At 36.3% G+C, this 20084-nt stretch overlaps 1 protein-coding gene across 2 annotated transcripts in view; it reads right to left on the minus strand.

The window, feature by feature from the left end:
• The window catches only part of GABRB3 (gamma-aminobutyric acid type A receptor subunit beta3), a 243031-nt gene that overhangs the window by 49766 nt on the left and 173181 nt on the right, over positions 1–20084 (minus strand). For both annotated transcript variants that reach the window (XM_060617915.2, XM_060617914.2), the window contains exon 4: positions 19129–19349. In XM_060617915.2, coding sequence (XP_060473898.1) covers positions 19129–19349 — 221 coding nt within the window. The remainder of the gene's footprint in view (positions 1–19128; positions 19350–20084) is intronic.

Below are 20084 nucleotides of genomic sequence, written 5' to 3' on the forward strand. Positions count from 1 at the left end.
GAGGTCAGAGAGGGTTTTTCCTGCTTTCTCCTCTAGGGTTTTGATGGTTTCCTATCTCACATTCAGGTCCTTCATCCATTTTGAGTTTATTTTTGAGAATGGTATAAGAAAGTGGTCTAGTTTCATTCTTCTCCATATTGCTGTCCCGTTCTCCCAGCACCATTGGTTAAAGAGACTGTCTTTTTTCCATTGGATAGTATTTCCTGTTTTGTCAAAGATTAGTTGGGCATACATTTGTGGGTCCAATTCTGGGGTCTGTATTCTGTTCCATTGGTTTCTGTGTCTTTTTGTGCCAATACCATGCTGTCTTGATCATTACAGCTTTGTAATGAGGCTGAAGTCTGGGATTGTGATGCCTCCTGCTTTGGTCTTCTTCTTCAATATTACAATGGCTATTCATCGTCTTTTGTGGTTCCATACAAATTTCAGGATTGCTTGTTCTAGCTTCAAGAAGAATGCTGGTGTAATTTTGATTGGGATTGCATTGAATGTGTAGATAGCGTTGGGGAGTATTGACATTTTAACAATATCTACCCTTCCAATCCATGAGCACGAAATGTTTTTCCATTTCTTTGTATCTTCTTCAATTTCCTTCATAAGCTTTCTATAGTTTTAGCATAAACATCTTTTACATCTTTGGTTAGGTTTATTCCTAGGTATTTTATGATTCCTGGTGCAACTGTGAATGGGATCAGTTTATTTATTTATCTTTCTGTTGCTTCACTATTGGTGTATAAGAATGCAACTGATTTCTTTACATTAATTTTGTATCCTGAAAATTTGCTGAATTCAGGTATCAGTTCTAGCAGACTTTTGGTGGAATCTATTGGGTTTTCCATGCATAATATCATGCCATTTGCAAAAAAGTGAAAGCTTAGCTTCATTTTTCCCAACTTTGATGCATTTGATTTCCTTTTGTTGTCTGATTGCTGATGCTAGAACTTCCAACACTATGCTAAACGACAGTGTGAGAGTGGACATCCCTGTCGTGTTCCTGATCTCAGGGGGAAAGCTCTCAGTTTTCCCCCATTGAGGATGAGATTAGCTGTGGGCTTTTCATAAATGGCTTTTATGATGTTTATCCATGTTCCTACTATCCCGACTCTCTCGAGGATTTTTATTAAGAAAGGATGCTGAATTTTGTCAAATACTTTTTCTGCATGAATTGACAGGATCATATGGATTTATCTTTTCTTTTAATTAATGTGATGTGTCACATTGATTGATTTGCAAATGTTGAATCAGCTCTGCAGCTCAGGAATGAATCCCACTTGATCTTGGTGAATAATTCTTTTTATATTCTGTTGAATTAGATTTGCTAGTATCTTGCTGAGAATTTGTGCATCCATATTCATCAGGGATATTGGCCTGTATTTCTCCTTTTTTTTTTTTTTTTTGCTGGTCTCCGTCTGCTTTGGGAGTCAAATTAATGCTGGCTTCATAGAATGAGTCTGGAAGTGTTCCTTCCCTTTCTATTTTTTTGGAAGGGCTTGAGAAGGATAGGTATTATCTCTGCTTTAAATGTCTGGTAGAATTCCCCTGGGAAGCCATCTGGTCCTGGACTCTTATTTGTTGGGAGATTTTTGATAACTGATTCAATATCTTCGCTAGTTGTGGGTCTGTTCAGGTTTTCTATTTATTGCTGTTTGAGTTTTGGAAGTGTGTGGGTGTTTAGGAATTTGTCCATTTCTTCCAGGTTGTCCAGTTTGTTGGCATATAATTTTTCATAGTATTCCTTGATAATTGCTTGTATTTCTGAGGGATTGGTTGTAATGATTCCATTTTAATTCATGATTTTATCTATTTGGGTCATCTCCCTTTTCTTTTTGAGAAGACTGACTAAGGTTTTTTTGTTTATTTTTTCAAAAAACCAACTCTTGGTTACATTGATCTGCTCTACAGGTTTTTTTAGATTCTATATTGCTTATTTCTGCTCTGACTTTATTATTTCTCTTCTTCTGCTGGGTTTGGGGTCTCTGGGCTGTTCTGCTTCTAGTTCCTTTAGGTGTCCTGCTAGATTTTGTATTTGGGGTTTTTCCTGTTTCTTGAGATTGGCCTGGATTGCAATGTATTTTCCTCTCAGGACTGCCTTAGCTGCATCCCAAAGCGTTTGGATTGTTGTATTTTCACTTTCGTTTGTTTCCATATACTTTTTAATTTCTTCTCTAATTGCCTGGTTGACCCATTCATTCTTTAGTAGGGTGTTCTTTAGCCTCCATGCTTTTGGAAGTTTTCCAGACTTTTCCTGTTGTTGATTTCAAGTTTCATAGCCTTGTGGTCTGAAAGTGTGCATGGTATGATCTCAATTCTTTTATACTTATGAAGGGCTGTTTTGTGACCCAGTGTGTAATCTATCTTGGAGAATGTTCCATGTGCGCTCAGGAAGAAAGTATATTTTGTTGCTTTGAGATGCAGAGTTCTAAATATATCTGTCAATTCCATCTTATACAATGTATCATTCAGGGCCCTTATTTCTTTATTGATGCTGTGTCTAGATGATCTATCCATTGTTGTAAGTGGGGTATTAAAGTCCCCTGCAATTACCACATTCTAATCAATAAGGTTGCTTATGTTTGTGATTAATTGTTTTTATATATTTGGGGGCTCCCATATTCGGCACATAGACATTTATAATTGTTAGCTCTTCCTGATGGATGGACCCTGTAATTATTACATAATGCTTTTCTTCATCTCTTGTTACAGCCTTTAATTTAAAGTCTAGTTTGTCTGATATAAGTATGGCTACTCCAGCTTTCTTTTGACTTCCAGTAGCATGATAGATAGTTCTCCATTCTCTCACATTAAATCTGAAGGTGTCCTCAGGTCTAAAATGAGTCTCTTGTAGACAGCAAATAGATGGGTCTTGTTTTTTTTTTTTATCCAGTATGATACCCTATGTCTTTTTATTGGAACATTTAGTCCATTTACATTAAGTGTTATTATTGAAAGATATGGGTTTAAAGTCATTGTGATGTCTGTAGGTTTCATGCATGTAGTGATGTTTTTGGTACTTTGTGGTCCTTGCAACATTTCACTCACAGAGTCCCCCTTAGGATCTCTTGTAGGGCTGGTTTAGTGGTGATGAATTCTTTCCATTTTTGTTTGTTAGGGAAAATCTTTATCTCTCCTTCTATTCTGAATGACAGACTTGCTGGATAAAGGATTCTCGGCTGCATATTTTTTTCTGTTCATCACATTGAAGATTTCCTGCCATTCCTTTCTTGCCTGCCAAGTTTCAGTAGATAGGTCTGTCCCTACTCTTATGAGCTTACCTTTGTAAGTTAAGAGTCTGTTTATCCCTAGCTGCTTTCAGAATTTTCTCTTTTGCCAGTTTCACTATGATATGTCATGCAGAAGATCGATTCAAGTTACCTCTGAAGGGAGTTCTCTGTGTCTCTTGGATTTCAATGCCTTTTTCGTTCCCCAGCTCAGGGAAGTTCTCAGCTATGATTTGTTCAAGTACCCCTACAGCTCTTTTCTCTCTCTCTTCTTCTTCTGGAATTCCTATGGTTTGGATATTGTTCTGTTTGATTGCATCACTTAGTTCTCTAATTCTCCTCTCATACTCCTGGATTTTTCATCTCTCTTCTCAGCTTCCTCTTTTTCCATAATTTTATCTTCTGATTCATTTATTCTCTCCTTTGCCTCTTCAATCCATCCTATGTCTGGCTCTATTTTATTTTGTACCTCATTTATAGCAGTTTATAGTTCCTCATGACTATTTTTTAGTCCCTTGATCTCTGTAGCAATAGATTCTCTGCTGTCCTGTATGCTTTTTTCAAGCCCAGCAATTAACTGTATGACTATTATTCTAAATTCTTATTCCATTATATTGCTTAAATAGTTTTTGATTAATTCATTAGCTGTTGCTACTTCCTGGAGTTTCTTTTGAGGAGAATTCTTCCATTTCATCATTTTGGGTATTCCCTTAGTAGCCCTAAACTCAGGGCACTTCCCCTGCTCTGTCAGGAGAAACTTGTGTCGGTGGGTGGGGCCATATTCAGACCCAATGTCTGCCCCCAGTCCACTGCTGGGGACACAGTAAGACTGGTGTGTACCTTATCTTCCTCTGTCCCAGGGGCAGGACTCACTGCGGAGTGGTGTGGCCCCTGTCTCGGCTGCTTGCACACTGCCAGGCTTGTGGTGCTGTCTCGATGGGATCTGGCCAAGGATGTATTAGACGGGGTGGATCCCCAAGGTGCACAGGGGTGGGAGAGGAAGGCTTAGCTAGCTTTGCAGTTGGTGGTCCCCTGAAGGAGGGGCCCTGCAGCACCGGGAGGGAGGCAGGCCTGTCCGAGGGATGGATCCACAGAAGCACTGTTGTGGGCATTTGCTTGGTGCAAGCAAGTTTTGTGACTGGAACTGGTTCCCTTTGGAATTTCGGCTGGGGAATGGGAGAGAGAGATGGCGCTTGCATGCCTTGTTCCCCAGCCAAGCTGAGCTCTGTTTTCTGGGGCTCAACAACTCTCCCTCCTGGCATCCTCTTAGCCTCCACGCTCTCCAAGAGCAGAGCTGTTGACTTTTAAAATTCCAGATATTAAGTCCCGCTGGTTGTCAGAACTCACAGAGTTCAGCGCCTCTGCTTTTGCAAGCCAGACTTTCAGGGGCTCTGCCTTGCCAGGTGGGCTATGCCTCAACCACCCTGGCTCCCTCCTGCCAGTCCATGTAGCATGCACCACCTCTCCACCCTTCCTACCCTCTTCTGTGGGCCTCTTATCTAAGCTTGGCTCTGGAGAGTCCTTTGTGGTAGTCTTTTGGCAGTTTTCTGGGTTATTAAGCAGATGTGGGTGGGATCTAAGCAATCAGCAGGACGAGGTGAGCCCAGTGTCCTCCTACACTGCCATCTTCCCAGGTCTCTCTGCAACTGGTTTTTTATATGTTGATTTTGAAATGTGTAGTCTTGTTGAATTCATTTTTTAGAAGAACAGGTTAGGGGGAGGTGTTGCATGAAATCTCTAGGTTTCTACATAAAATCATATTTTCTGAAGACAAATTTACTCCTTTTCCAATTAAAACAGATATAGCATAAGTAAACATCCTTGTTACTGATATTAAGGGAAAAGATTTCAGCTTTTCACAAATGAATAGGAATTTAATTGGAAGTTTTTAATGTATGTTCCTTATCATGTGAGGGAGTTGCCATCAATTTCTACTTCTTTGCACATTTTTATCATAAAAGGGTGTTCAATTTTGTTAAGTACTTTTCTGCATCAATTGAAATATGTTTTTTTTTCTTTTCATTTTTTTTTTAATGTTATTTTCCTATGTTGACCCATACTTGCATTCCAGGAATAAGTACCACTTTATCAAGGCATGTGTTGCTGAATCCAGCTTGCTAGTAATTTTGGGGGGGATTTCTGCATTAATATTAATAAGGGTTATTGATCTGTGGTTTTCTTATAGTGTTTTTTCTGGCTTTGGTGTCAGGGTAATGTTGGCTTCATAGAATGAGTAAGGAAGCATTTTGTCCTCATCAGTTTTTGGGAAGAGTTTGACTTTTTGTGGGTTAATTCTTCACTTGATTTAACTGGGGGTAATTCTTCTTTGCATATTTGGTAAAATGCACCAGTGAAGCCATTTGGTCCAAGGCTGGTTTGTTTCTGTTTTGTTTTGTTTTGTTTTGTTTTAAGTTACTGATTCAATTGCTACAGTAATTGTAAGTCTGTTCATATTTTCTTTGTTTATATATCAGTTTTGCATGTTTCTATAAATTCGTCCATTTCATCCAGGTTATCTCATTTATTGGCATATAATTTTTCATAGTATTCACTTGAAAATCTTTATATTTTGTAAAATTGGTACTAATGTTCTCCTTTTCATTCCTGATTTTTGTTATTTGAGTCTTCTTTATTTTTTCTTGGTCTAACTAAAGATTTGTCCACTTAGTTGATCTTTTCAAAGGACCAAATTTTCATTTCATTGATTTTTCTACATAGCATTAGTACTCTATATTTTTTCTATCTCTACTCTACTATTTATTATTTGCTTCTTTGTGCTAGCTTTCATTTTTATTTACTTTTCTTTTTTTAGTTCCCTACGATAGGAAACTAGGATAATTCGATTCTTCTTTTCAATGTATATGTCTACAGGTATAAATTTCCCTCTTAACATTGCTTCCCAGCATCTCATATTTTTTTTTATTATTGTAGAACTTTATAATTCTCATTTCAATTCTGTATATATTTGAAATTCTGATGTCTCATGTATATATGTTTATAACCATCAAATCTTGGACAATTGACTTTTATCATCAATATACAGTATTTTTTTTGTCTTAGTGTAGTCTTTGACCTAAAGTCTATTTAATCTCATATTAGTATAGCCACCTCAGCTCTCTTTTCATTACTATATGTATAGAATATACATTTTTATATCCTTTCACTTTAAATTTATTATGTCTTTAGAACTAAAGTGAGTCTTTCATAAATAGCATATAGATGGATCCTGTTTTGTTTTTTATCCATTTTTCCAATCTTTAGCTCTTGTGTGAAGAGTTTAATCTATTTGTATTCTTTATCTATCATCTATCTATCTATCTATCATGTATGATCTATTTATTTATTTATTTATTGTAGAGAGAGTGAGGGAGGGGGAGAGAAAGAGAGAGAAATATATATATATATATATATATATAGAGAGAGAGAGAGAGAGAGAGAGCAAGAGAGTCTTAAGCAGGTTCCATATCCAGCACAGAGCCCAATGCAAGGCATGATCTCATGATCCTGGGATCATGACCTGAGTCGAAATCAAGAGTTGGGTGCTTAACCAACTGAGCCATCCAGGCACACCAAATCTATTTATATTTAAAGTGGTCATGAATAAGGAAAGGCTTCTTTCTTTTTGCTGTTTTCTGTATGTCCTATAGCCTTTTGTTCCTTCATTTACCCTATCTTTTTCTTTTCTGTTTAGCTGACTTTTTTGTGAGATATTTTGATTCTCTTCTCATTTCCTTTATGTATATTCTTTATTTTTAAGTTTATTTATTTATTTATTTTGAGAGAGAAAGCACCCATGATCAGGGGGTGTACAGAGAGAGAGAAAGTGAGAGAGAATCCCAAGCAGGCTCCATGCTGTCAGTGCAGAGCCAGACACGGTGCTTAATCTCATGAACTGTGAGATCATGACCTGAGCTGAAATCAAGAGTCAGATGCACTTAACTGACTGAGCCACACAGGCACTCCTCCTTTACATATATTCTATAGACAATTTCATTTTGGTTACCCTGGAGATTATATAGGACATCCTGACATAATAATCTAATATTAATTAACATAAGCTTTACTTTAACCACATATAAAATCTCTACTCAATTTGCTTTGCACTACCCTATGTTATTGATGTTACAAGTTGCATCTTCATACCTTATGTAGCTAATGACAAAGCTTTATAATTATTTTTAAGCTTGTGTCTTTTCAATAACAGAAAAAATGCAGTTACAAAAAAATTAAAGTAATACTCATTTCATTTACTTTTACTGGAGATTTTTAAAAAATCTATATATACCTTCAAGTTACTGTCTAGCATCCTTTCATTTCAAACTGAAATGAAAGTAGCCTTTTTGAGGCACCGGTCTAGTGGTAATAAAAATCCCTCAGCTTTTGTTTACCTGGGAATTTATTAATCCCTACTCCTGAAGGACAATTTTGTCAGATTTAGAATTTGCTATTCATAAGTTTTATCTTTCAACAATTCAAATATTTAATCATTCCCCTGCCTTCTAGCCTCCAAGGCTTCTGATGGAAAAAAATGGCCCATAATCTTTTTTGAGGCTCCCCTATATAGGATGAGTCACTTCAGTCTTGATGATTTATAGGCTGAGTCACTTCAGTCTTGATGATTTAAAGATTCTCCCTGTATATGTGACTTTTCATGTTCAATTGTATGTGTCTTTGTGTTGGTCTCTTTGGTTTTGTCCTACTTGGAGCTTTTTGAGCCTTTTAGATTTATAGATTCATAGTTTTCATCAACTTCAGGAATTTTTTAGCCAATATTTCTTCAAATAATTTTTGAACACCTTTCTCACTCCCATCTCTTGGTGGACCTGATGGTTTCTTACAAGTCCCTTAGGCTTCATTCATTTTTCTTTGATCATTTTTCTTTCTGTTATCCTACTTGATTTTAATTTGTTCTGTCTTCAAATTTGCTTATTGTTTCTTCTGGTTACTGAAATCTGGCTGAAATTCCCTCTAGTGAATACTTCAATTGCTGTGTCATTCAGCTTCAGGATTTGTTTGGTTCCTTTTATAACTTCTATCTCTTTATTGCATTCTGTTCATTTTATTCATACATGGTTTTCTCATTTTCTTTCAGTTTCTTTGTTCATGTTTCCCTTCAGCTCTTTGAGCATAGTTAAGGCAGACAATTTAGTTTTCATCTAGTAAATCCAATGTTTTTGTATATTCAAGAATGGTTTTGTCAATTTATTTTTTTTCCTTTGAATGAGTCATGTTTTATTTTTTATTTGTATGTCTTGCAATATTTTTTTCTTGAAAATTGGGCATTTGACTATTATAATGTTACAACCCTGACAATCAAGTTTTTCTTCTTTCTATTGTTCATTTTTAAGAAGGCTTTATCCACTTTTTTTGAAGTATTTCTAATCATGTTTTAAAAAGACTTTTCCTTGTCAGTATAATCAGCAAAATCTTTGTTCTATTAGTTCATGTTCAGCTAATGTTTCAACAAAGATGTCTTTGAATGAGAGGAGCTAAAATAAACAAACAAAAACTCAAGCAAACAAATAAATAAAAAGAGAGAACAGCCACCTCTTCTGTCTTTGTAGACTGGCTCTGTCCTGGCACATTCTTCACCACATAGCTAGGATGGCTCTGAGTTTAGGGATCAGCCAGGGTAAAAACTTAAGGTCTTCTCAGGACTTTTTCTGAGGATATGTTTTGCCTGCGTATATGCATAACTTTCTTAATTCTGTATACTTAAGTGTTTTTTTTTAATGTTTGTTTATTTTTAATAGAGAGAGAGACAGAATGTGAACAGGGGAGTGGTAGAGAGAGAGGGAAACACAGAATCTGAAGCAGGTTTCAGGCTCTGAGCTGTCAGCACAGAGCCCAATGCGGGGCTCAAACTCATGAACCATGAGATAACGACCTTAGCCGAAGTTGGATACTTAACCAACTGAGCCACCAGGCACCCCTAACTGCTTTTGAATAACATGATTTCTCAGAGTCTTACTTCAGCTTCTTCTTTGAGCCTTACATGATCTATTTTATATTTCTATCCCGAGTCTCTTGACCTAGACATCCATGAGTTATAGACATATTGTAGCCTTTATGACCATAACCTGACTTTTTTTCCTGCCTGCATTTTGAGTTATGCAAAATAGATATGAGCATCTTGTTTCAGTCCTTCAGGTATCCTCCAGACAGTTTAGAACATATGTACACCATAATTTACAAACAAGGTCTCTTCTGTGCCACCAGTGTAAGGGAGGAAACTGGCAACTGGGCTCCTACCTGCCCTTGCATCAGGGAGGGGATGGGAAATGGCAGGTAAAAATATCACAAAACTTTCAAACTCTTTTTAAAATAGTTGTTTTTTCCTTTATTTGGCATTTGGTTGGTTTCTGCAAACTTTAGAATATTTTTCAGAGCTCCTACAAAGTTGTTTCAGACAGCTTCTGCCTATTTTTGATATTTCTATAAAGAAACAAGAGCTTGAAGTTTCTTAGTCTGCTATTTTGCTGTCACTCAATAAAAACATCTTTAAAATAGACAGAATTTTCCTGAAAAACATGAATTTTCAAGATTGATGCAAGAAGAAAACCTAGAGAGACATAAAAGTATAGCGGAAATTGAAGCCATGTGTGCCAGGGTAGAAAAATGTCATTTAAGAACCTATTCAACATACCATGCATCTATAGAAAACATTTCATATGATGTGCATATTTATAACTAATTTTTTAGAGTACTTACAGGAATACTAATCTTTTAGGAATATTTACTTGTATACTATAATCTATTACAGAAAATATTAAAAGAAATCTTCTTGATTCATATAATGTCAAAACATACCATGAAATACAAAGACAGATATAATCCATTGATATATTTAACAGAACCTATATGGTATATATCACAAATGTGTGAAAGTGCCCCACATTACCACCTCACCATTGGACAATTTACTAAGGAATTTCAGTGAATTGGCTCATGGTTCTTAGAAGTTTCAGCTAAGACATAGATCTTAATAAGAGTCACAGTAATAAGAGAGAAAGAATTAATCTGGGAATAGATTTCTTGAGACAGTTTCCAGCCATCCTTCTAGGAGATTAACACCTTCAGTTGGGACTCCAGGAGCAATGGTGCCTGTTTCACACTTGGGACAAATTGAGTAGTTTTGAGGCAGCAGAATAGAGGAAACTGAATGGGGAATGGATCATCATAATAGCAATGCAGGCATATTTCCTGTGGATCACACATGAGCTATGTGTAAAAATAGGAAGATCCAAAGTCATCTTGGATTCTCTACAAGAGGCCTGCCAAGATGGCAGAGAGAGAGAAGCTGACCATGAAAGATGGATTCCTAGAGCTGATAAAAGAGTTCCAAGAGATTTCATGAAATAAAAACATATCCTACCCTCCTACTCCCCTAACCCTCAGTGCTGGTCAAGGGACCAGCTGGAGAAAGGTGCCTCATGGTGGGAAACTCTGAGAAGTGTCAATTTTCAGTATCTTCTAAGTCCAAAGAGTATGAAGTCACAAGAAAATGGTACTAGTTCAAGTAAAACTTTTCTTATTTTCCCTCCAACTCCTAAATTTTCACAATGGGAGGAGTCACATTATTATCAACCTCGGTTGTGGGGTGGGGGTGGGTTATAGAAGAGAAATAGAATCAGAAAGGCTGAAAAGTCAACTACCCTTCCTTTGCCATTACAGGCTTCTAGTCTGTAATAAGGCTGGGCTGTGGAAAGGGAAAATAATAATGCTAAATCTGAATTTAGTATTAAACACTGACTTCAGAATTGTTGTGTAATATAATGATGGAAAAGAACTAATACTAAAACATTGGCAGAAATCCATGATATCTGCCAAAATTTTTACCCATGGTGAAGAAATTTCATACCCCAATGAACAGTGTATAAGGGGATAGTGGGTAACAAACAAAATTTCATTATGACTAGATCACAAGGTATGCCTAAAAACAATAAACTGTTTGTTTAAGCAATTATAAAAGAACAATTATAACAACATATTTATTGATATCTCTCCTCAGGGGAGGGAAAGAAAAACAAAAATAAACTAATGGGACTACACCAAAATATAAAGCTTTTGCACAGCAAAGGAAACCATCAACAAAACAGAAAGACAACCTAGTGAGTTAGAAAGGATATTTGCAAATGATATATCTGATAAGGGATTAATATTGAAACTATGTGAAGAACACAACATCAGAAAAAAAATCTGATTAAAACATTTGTAGAGAACCTGAATAGACATTTTTCCAAAGACATACAGATAGCCAATAGAAATACAAAAAAAAAAAAGTTAAACATCGTTAATTATCAAGAAAAACATCAATCCATCATCCATCAATCATCAAAACCACAATGAGCTATCACCTCGCACCAGGCAATGGCAAGTATTAAAAAAAGATAAGAAATAACAACCGTTGGCAAGGATGTGGAGAAAAGGGACCCCCAAGCACTATTTGTAGGAACATAAATTAGTGCAACCACTATGGAAAACAGTATGGAGGTTACTCAAAAAAATAAAAATAGAAATCCCATATATTTCAGTAATTACACTATGGACATTTACCTGACATCCCAAATGAAGACCCTTATTCAGAAAGATATATGCACCCCTATATTTATTACAGCATTATTTACAACACCAAGATATGGAAGCAACCTGCATTCATTGACAGATGACTAGATAAAGAAAATGTGATACATACACATACAATAGAATATTACTCAGCCATAAAAAGAAATGAATTCTTGCGATTTGCAACAATATGGATGAAATTACAGGGTATTTTGCTAAGAGAAGTAAGTCAGACAGAAAAAGACAAATACTGTAAGCTTTCATTTCTATGTAGAATACAACCAAACAAGCAAGCAAACAATAAATAACAGACTCTTAAATACAGAGAAGAAACTGGTGGCTGCCAGAAGGGAGAGGGTGGGGGGATGGGTGAAATACATAAAGAGAATCAAGAAGTACAAACCTCTAGTCATAAAATAAATAAGTCACAGAATGAAAGTACAACACAGGGAGTATAGCCAATCATATAATATTGCATGGTGAAGATGATGACTACACATATCATGGTAGGTTTGAGTAATATATAGAATTGTTGAATCAATATGTTGCATAGCTGAAACTAAGAGAACATTGTATGTCAATTATATATCAATTTAAAAAAAATTGTAAATTAGCCATGGACAAAACAAATGTAATGGTTTTTAAAGAGTATTGCCCACCATGATAAAATAGGATTTATATAAGGAATTCAAGGATGAATCAAGGTAGGGAATTATTACATCTCAATTACAGGTTAAGTTAGGAAAATGAGCAAACAGAGAGTTAATTAATAAATCTACTTTTACTTCTGATATGTAAAGAAAAAGTAATCTAGGGTCAGTTATCTGATTTATAATTAGTTGTTGAATATAAACTCCATAATTTTGTGATATCTGTGTTATTCAACTCATGAGATAGTTCCCAGAAACTAATTTATAGTGTATTTATATTTTTTTGAAAGAGAGAGTCAGAGCTCAAGTGGAGGAGGGGACTAGAGAGACAGAGACACAGAATCTGAAGCATGCTCCAGGCTCTGAGTTGTCAGTACAGAGCCCAACGTGGGGCTCGAACTCATGACCCGTGAGATCATGACCTGAGCCGAAGTTGGATGCCCAACCAACTGAGCCATCCAGATGCTCCCATAAATATATTGTTTTAATGGAAGTAAAAGAATGAGTCATAATTACCGTAAACTGAAAATGCAAATCATGTCTCATAGTGGGATGCAAGAAGCACTCTTCTTTTAATAAAGAACTAGGAAATACTGTACATTATTATCCCTACTGTGTTTCGTTTTCTGAAAGCAGAAATCAATGCAATAAAACAGGAAATAGAAATAAGAGTAAAACTAATGAAAATGAACACAAAAAACCCATCATTATAAGCATTATGATTATTAGACTAAAATTCTGAAGATTACTAACTAAACTGTAAGCCTGGATGGATATGATATTGGATAAATGCCTAAACAAAGAGCTATAAACAAATAGGTTATAGCTTTCCCACATATCAGTAGAAGACAGTTTAAAAATAACACAAAAATGATCCCACTCCTAACAGTATCACACATAAAAAACAGGAATATCCTTACCAATATATGAGACGGCTGTCTGAAGAAAATGATAAAACTGCTACAAGTCATGAATGAAGACATGAATGAATGCAGAAAAGTCACAGTTATGTAGGAAAGATTGAATATAGTATAGCATTTGTTCAATGTTTATCGAGCATAATTCCAGCCAACATTTCAAACTGTATTTTTTAGAATTTGCTAAAACAAATGATTGTTCATGTGGAAAGATAAACTGGTAAGTATAGAAACAAATAGCTGACTGTTTGAGAAGAAAAAATTTGAAAAGCTGCCTTATATACACCAAGGTAAATTCTGATGGATTAAGAATCTAAATGGAAAATATAAAAATAAAAGTACTACAGAAAGAAGAATTAGAATTTAAATTTAATTCTCATACAATATTTTTTTTTCCACCCAAGACAATAATAGATTTTTGGGATGGAACAATAAATAAGACAGAGACAGTTCTTTTCTCAGAGAATTTATATTCTCATGTTCCCCACCATCATGGGTAATTACAAAAGTCAATAAATAAGATATTGACAAGATAATGTTAGATCTGACTAAGTGCTATAATACAAATAAAACAAGGGAATACACAATCAGAATAGGATCCTCCTTGTGGAGGTGACAGTTGAAGTGTCTTCAATTATGTAAGTACTCTATGATGCTAAAACACGAGTATCTACAAGTGAAGTATTACATCCAGCAAAGAGCATGTGCAAAGGCCTTAAGACAGGAACATCCTCATCTTTGATATTTATGAAGAGTAGAAGGTCTGCATACTAGAAGCATGATAAAGAGTGAGTGCAAGAGTCAAAGAGTAACAGCCATGTCAGATGGTCTCTTTGCAAATCAGAAGATGAAGAGGTTTCATGGTTTTTTGTTTGTTTTTATTTTATTTATTTTTGAGAGGGTTGGTGGAAGAAGGAGGGACAGAAAGGGAGACAGTGGATGAGTAGTGGGCTCTGCACTTACAGCAGAGAGCCCGATGTGGGGCTAAAATTCATGAACCATAAGATCATGACCTGAGCTGAAGTCAGACACTTAACTGAATGAGCCACCCAGGCACCCCGAGGTTTCTGTGTTTTTAATTAAAGTATGAGGTAATGTCATCAAATGAGAGTGGTGGGAGTGATTGAAGTGAAGGTGTGAAAGTGTCCTTAAAAACAGGAGCGTAAGAAGGATACAATTTTATGAGCTTGAATTTAAAATGGAACAAGTGATTTTAAACAGGTTTGAGGAATGAAGTAAATAGGTTATTTACAGTAGCCAAATGATAAAGTCTGAAGCATATGTCACAACCCTAAATATGTAATTTATTGCTGATAAGAGTAAAAAAAATGGCATAATCCTTTTTAGAAAGTAATTCATCAATATGTTATTTACTTACATAAAAGTAACTGGGAACCAGAGACAAAATGGGAGTTTGGGAATTAAGCACACCTATGCTCAAATCACATCAGTCTAATTAGTTCTGTAAGCTTAGGTGTTTTCTGGGGGAAAAAGATTTCTGATCAGAACCACCATAGGAAATACAGTTTCGGAATAAGATGGCAGCCAAACCAATTAGGTGACTTAATTTGAATCTTGTGAAATAAGTTGTAGCTTCATCTTGGCATTGCATTAAACATCTTAATTATAAAAATGGCAACTTTAACAATTTTAAGTATTTTTAATAGCAAGTGGGAATGTTACAATGTATTTTCCAATATACTTTGCAATAAGATTTTCATGTAGAATATTGCTATGCTTTTTTGATGAAGATGACTCAGCCTTAGATTCTCAGATGCTTTTTGAAGCAAATCAATTACTATTTTGTGAACCTATTACCAGTTCCTAACATAAGAAAAATGTTCCAAAGACAAAATGCATGGCCTGAAGAAAAGATCATGTTACAAAGTTTACTCACTGGTGCAGGGTGAGATATTCAATGATATCAGATGATCAGTTGACTGGAAAAGAAAGATGGGAATATTGTAGAGGGATAATGACTCTGCCTTCTTACAGGCAGCAAAAATCTTGAGCCCAGCACCAAAGAAAACACAAAAACTGTGACAGGAACAGGACCAAGATCTATAAGCATCTTAGACAAGATCTTCCTAGTTCCTGAAAAGGTTTGGCTGCACAAAGGAAATTTCAAAGAGCCCCAGTTTTATTTTAGGATGGTATGAATGCCCTATCAAGAGCATTGTGTCGCATCACATGGTGACTGAGACATGTTCACAAAGCTCAGTTCATTGTTTTATTCAGATGAGCTCAAACCAACAAGCTCAAGCTAGTGATAGCCCAAGTTTCAAATTCAAGGGGCTGTAAGAGTCATTGAAAAAATAGCTCATGATTTATAATGACCTTTTGTCATTACAAGAATATGATCACTCTCAAGTATCTGTGTGAGCAGTCATCGACCACTTTTGTAGAGTCATCAGAGTAATGGATTAATGATTTCCCAGAATAAGACTGAGATGACGTACAAGCCCATGTCATGGACAGCTCATCCACAGCCAGAGATCTTCATCTACGCTCGATAAAGCAAAAGCTCTTATTGATCCTGTACTGCAATGGCTGAATATGAATAGCAATAGGAGCCTAGAGGAGTTAAATGGTGACTGACCTACCAGCGTAAGCTACTGTGGTATAGCTGGGTATAGGCCAATCCCAGTCTCCAGTGGGGAGATAAATTCAACTTTAATGTCTCAGGGATATAGCCAGGACAATTAGTATCTCAGGGATATAGCCAGTAAGGATGCAATCCCTATTGGGCTGGACCTTCATCAGCAGCACCTGCTTTTAAGCAGGAGATAAATAATAATCCTAGTGCCCCATAACCCTTAATGGGAATTTAACTCACTAAAGTCCTCAGCTGCACCAGACCTCATTCAGGCTCATGCCATGGTACCTAGTACCAAAAAGATATAATGTGTCATTGGGGTTTTATACACTGGCACATCCTGGGTTTGCCATGTCACCAACATGATTCAGTGATCACAAAAGTAGAAAGACAGCAAAGAGAAGGTAGGATTTGGGACCAAGAGGAGGATAGAGGGTTTCCTATCAATGTAAACACTCACAGTGTTTTTAACCCAAAACACAATACTTATAGTGTGAGTGTGTGTGTGTGTGTGTGTGTGTGTGTGAAATAGAATATATAAAAATGTTACTTCAGTTTACAAGGAATAACATGGAATATGTATATACGTGAATTCAATAACATTATTTTGAAATACTAATGTGCTTTTTGTCCAAAAATTCAAGTCAAACTTCAACTTCAAATTCAAATTAATTTCTATAGCTATTTGTGATTTTTAAATCTAAAGGCAGAAATTTCTGGATTAGTCAATTTCAAAAGGAATCAGATGGCACAGTGTAGCTGTTAAGCATATGCAGAATGTGGCAGTCTGTTGTTTAGAGATTTTCTTTCTGACAGCTTGTCCAGGTCCATAAAGATCTAAAGAATTGTTTCAAAAATATGAGGTTCTAAATAAAGATCTAAGGAGTATATTGAGACTGCATTTGAATAAAAACAGCTATTTATTTAGAAATCCATTTACTGATTTAAGAGGTTGCTTGAGATGTATAATGGATGTAATTTGACTGGAGAGTAGTTAAAGTTATTGTACCAAGTTTATTATTGAAAACTTTCCATGGGCTTATTATATAATTACTTTATATATATTAATATTATTATATTAAATAATATATAAATATTAATATACTATAAATATATATATTTATATTTATACAGGCAGGGTATTAGCTAAAGATATAGTTTTATTCTCTTGGCTTTTCTTATTCTTGTGTTTTGTGTTGTTAAATCCAGCACTTTCAAATGGAGCTTGAAAATTTATTACAGTTCTTTCATTCATATCATATCATTCTGTCTGCTATGATCTGAATGCTTAAGTCCCCCCAAAATTCATATGTTGAAATCCTATCCCCAAAGGTGGTGGTATTAGGAAGTGGGGGCTGAGGTCATGAGGGTGGATCCTTCATGAATGGGGTTAGTGTTCTTATAAAAGAGATCCCACAGAGCTCCTTTCCCTTTTTCACCAGGTGAGGACACAGTGGGAATGTGCCTAATATCAATAAGGAAGTGGGCCTTCCCCAGCCACTGGCACCTTGATCTTGGATCCAGTGTCCAGAAATGTGAGAAATAAATACCTGTTGTTTATAAGCCATCCAGCTTATGGTATTTTGTTATAGCAGCCAGATAGGCATTCTCCTAACAGTTAAAGTTTCAAAGGAGGCATACTAAATTTTCTACCTCTGGTAAGAAAATAAAGAACACAAAAATAAAAATGGAGAGAACCCAAATAGCAAATTTTGTTTAAAAAGGCAAGCCTAGGCTTAATTTTTATTGGTATTGCTTCTTTTTGCTCTTCCCCCCACCACACACACATATAGTTTTTCTATTCATTTTGGCGGGAGGTGGGGCAGGTAAATGAGGGACATGACTCTTCATTTTATGCTCACATGGTTTCTGGGTAACCTTTCGTAAAACTGATGTACTTCTCAGAACCTCTGGAGTTTTGCATCCATTTTTTTAATTTCCAGGCAAAAATGAAAGAGGCTTAAAATGCCCCAGAGAAACATCAACCTGAAACATCAATTATTATAGCAATACCATAGGTTGGTTGACATGTACCACTTTTTTTCCTCCTTAAAGTTAAAAAAAAATCTGATTTTCACTAAAATCTGACTCCTGTTCTATATATTGCTGTTTTGAGAAAGTCACTCAACATTTTCTACTTAAGGCAATGTTAAATAAACCCTTCCCTAATTTGAAGCATGAAAAGTCAGTGGTGTGGATTTAAATGTTGCTATGATTTAAATTTAACTGTTGCTATGATTTCACTAAGATCTATTGGAATCTTAGTAAAAGGCCTATGGTCTCACAATATTTTATGATACATATTTTGTTCAAGATATCCACCATCATCCTCTCAAAACTGTGGTAACTCCTAGAAGATCTCAAAAGCACTTTTAGACCAGGAGATCAGGAAAGACACACGTGCACGCATCCACACCCACACACAATTACTCTAAAACAAAACAAAATAAAAATCATTACAAAATCAGCACAAGAGACAAAAGATTTTTAAGGTCACCATTTAGCAAGGTTGATATTCATAATAATTAGCCACCAACAGTGGTGGAGCATTATGGGAAGGTCTGGTGGTTTCCAGGGCAACCAGGAAAGCCCAGAGCCTCTTCAGGGTTCCAGGCAGCAGTCTGGTTTCCTGATTCAAGTGATTTCATTATGAGACCTGGTGAGATGATTCTCATCAGGAAGCCTTGCATTTAGTCATTCCCATAAATATTGGTGACACTACCTCATAAAGCTCTGAGGAGACTATCCCATATAATGGCAAAACTAGACAGTTTTTTCACCTCAGCAAACCGCTTTGGGACAACTTTATTGAAAGCCTCTGCAGTGTCAGAGCAATATTCATTACAGCCTTTGTGGCTATAATATAGGAAATCCGTCCTCAGAGAATCTGTGCTCTCAGATACGGCAATGCGATTATTTAAAATCAGTCCAAGGAGATGGTTTTTCCCTTGTGTGATGACTATTTATAGTAACAGTAATACACCAAATCTTATAAGATGTGTGTGTGTGTGTGTGTGTGTGTGTGTGTGTGCGCGCGCGCGCGCTCGCAAATCTCAGTGTTCCGTGGATGTCTCCTAATTAATCTGAGGACATGGCCTCACTTCCTATAATCATCTCAAGTGAGAAATTCAATGCCAATGTATCATGCAACTGCGAAATTAGCCCTGAAAAGGCAGACAGACCTGAGCCCGTACAGCACCGTCCCATCAGGGTGAAGGCGGATCATGCGGTTTTTCACTGTCACTCCATGCACAAATGACTTTTTGTCATTTAAGAAATATGTGTCAGGCACCCATAGCTGGTCAGCCACTCGATTGTCAAGCGTGAGGTTGAGAGGGATCCCAGAATAGGCAAGCCTTTTATCTCTCCAATATTGTTGAAAATACATGGTTAAGGTGTAATCCTGGGGGGGGGGAAAGAAAAGGAAAAAGTTAGTTTGTGCTCAGCCACAGGCGTATTTCCTCCATGACTGGTCAAATTCAGGTTGGAATCCAGAAGAAGTGGGTATTATTTTCAGGCAGGGTTGGAAGCTTGGTTGCTTTCTTGTAAATGCAAATAAATACTAGGTTTAATAGGTATAAATCATGCTAATAAATCCTCTGTTTTAGAAAAAAAAATCCTCTGTTTTATTTAGACAAGAACCAGACTAGACAAATTGGTATTTAAGCAATAGCCACACAGACATAAGGGACAAAAAATAATTTTTAAAAAGTCATCATAATATCAGGTTGCTGGCAGTACCCTGAGCCCTCTCCTATGTCCTCCATCTCCCACCAGACACACGTGTCTTCACCACCTATGGCAGAGGACCTCTATTTACAAATTCTCTCTGCAACATAAGCCTCTTTCCTCTCCTATCCTCTGGGAAAGCTGTAAATACAAACTCTGTAAACATACTTTGGCGACCCAATGACCTGTGGGAGGTCTCTATGCCTTATTCTCTTTTTCTTCCAGAACACCATTTCTATACTAACTAGGCCATATCATCACCTTGAGATGATGATACATTTGTCTGGGAAAAATGGGAGCCTATAGCTAACACTGGATGTAGGAGAAGAGAAATGGACCATGGTATATACCCTCACAGGCTTGCCAACAAAATAAGCACATATCTAGGCAGATGATCCTACTGTTTTGG

This window comes from Panthera onca, chromosome B3 (assembly GCF_046562875.1).
Source record: "Panthera onca isolate mPanOnc1 chromosome B3, mPanOnc1 haplotype 2, whole genome shotgun sequence".
Classification (NCBI taxonomy): Eukaryota; Metazoa; Chordata; class Mammalia; order Carnivora; family Felidae; genus Panthera; species Panthera onca.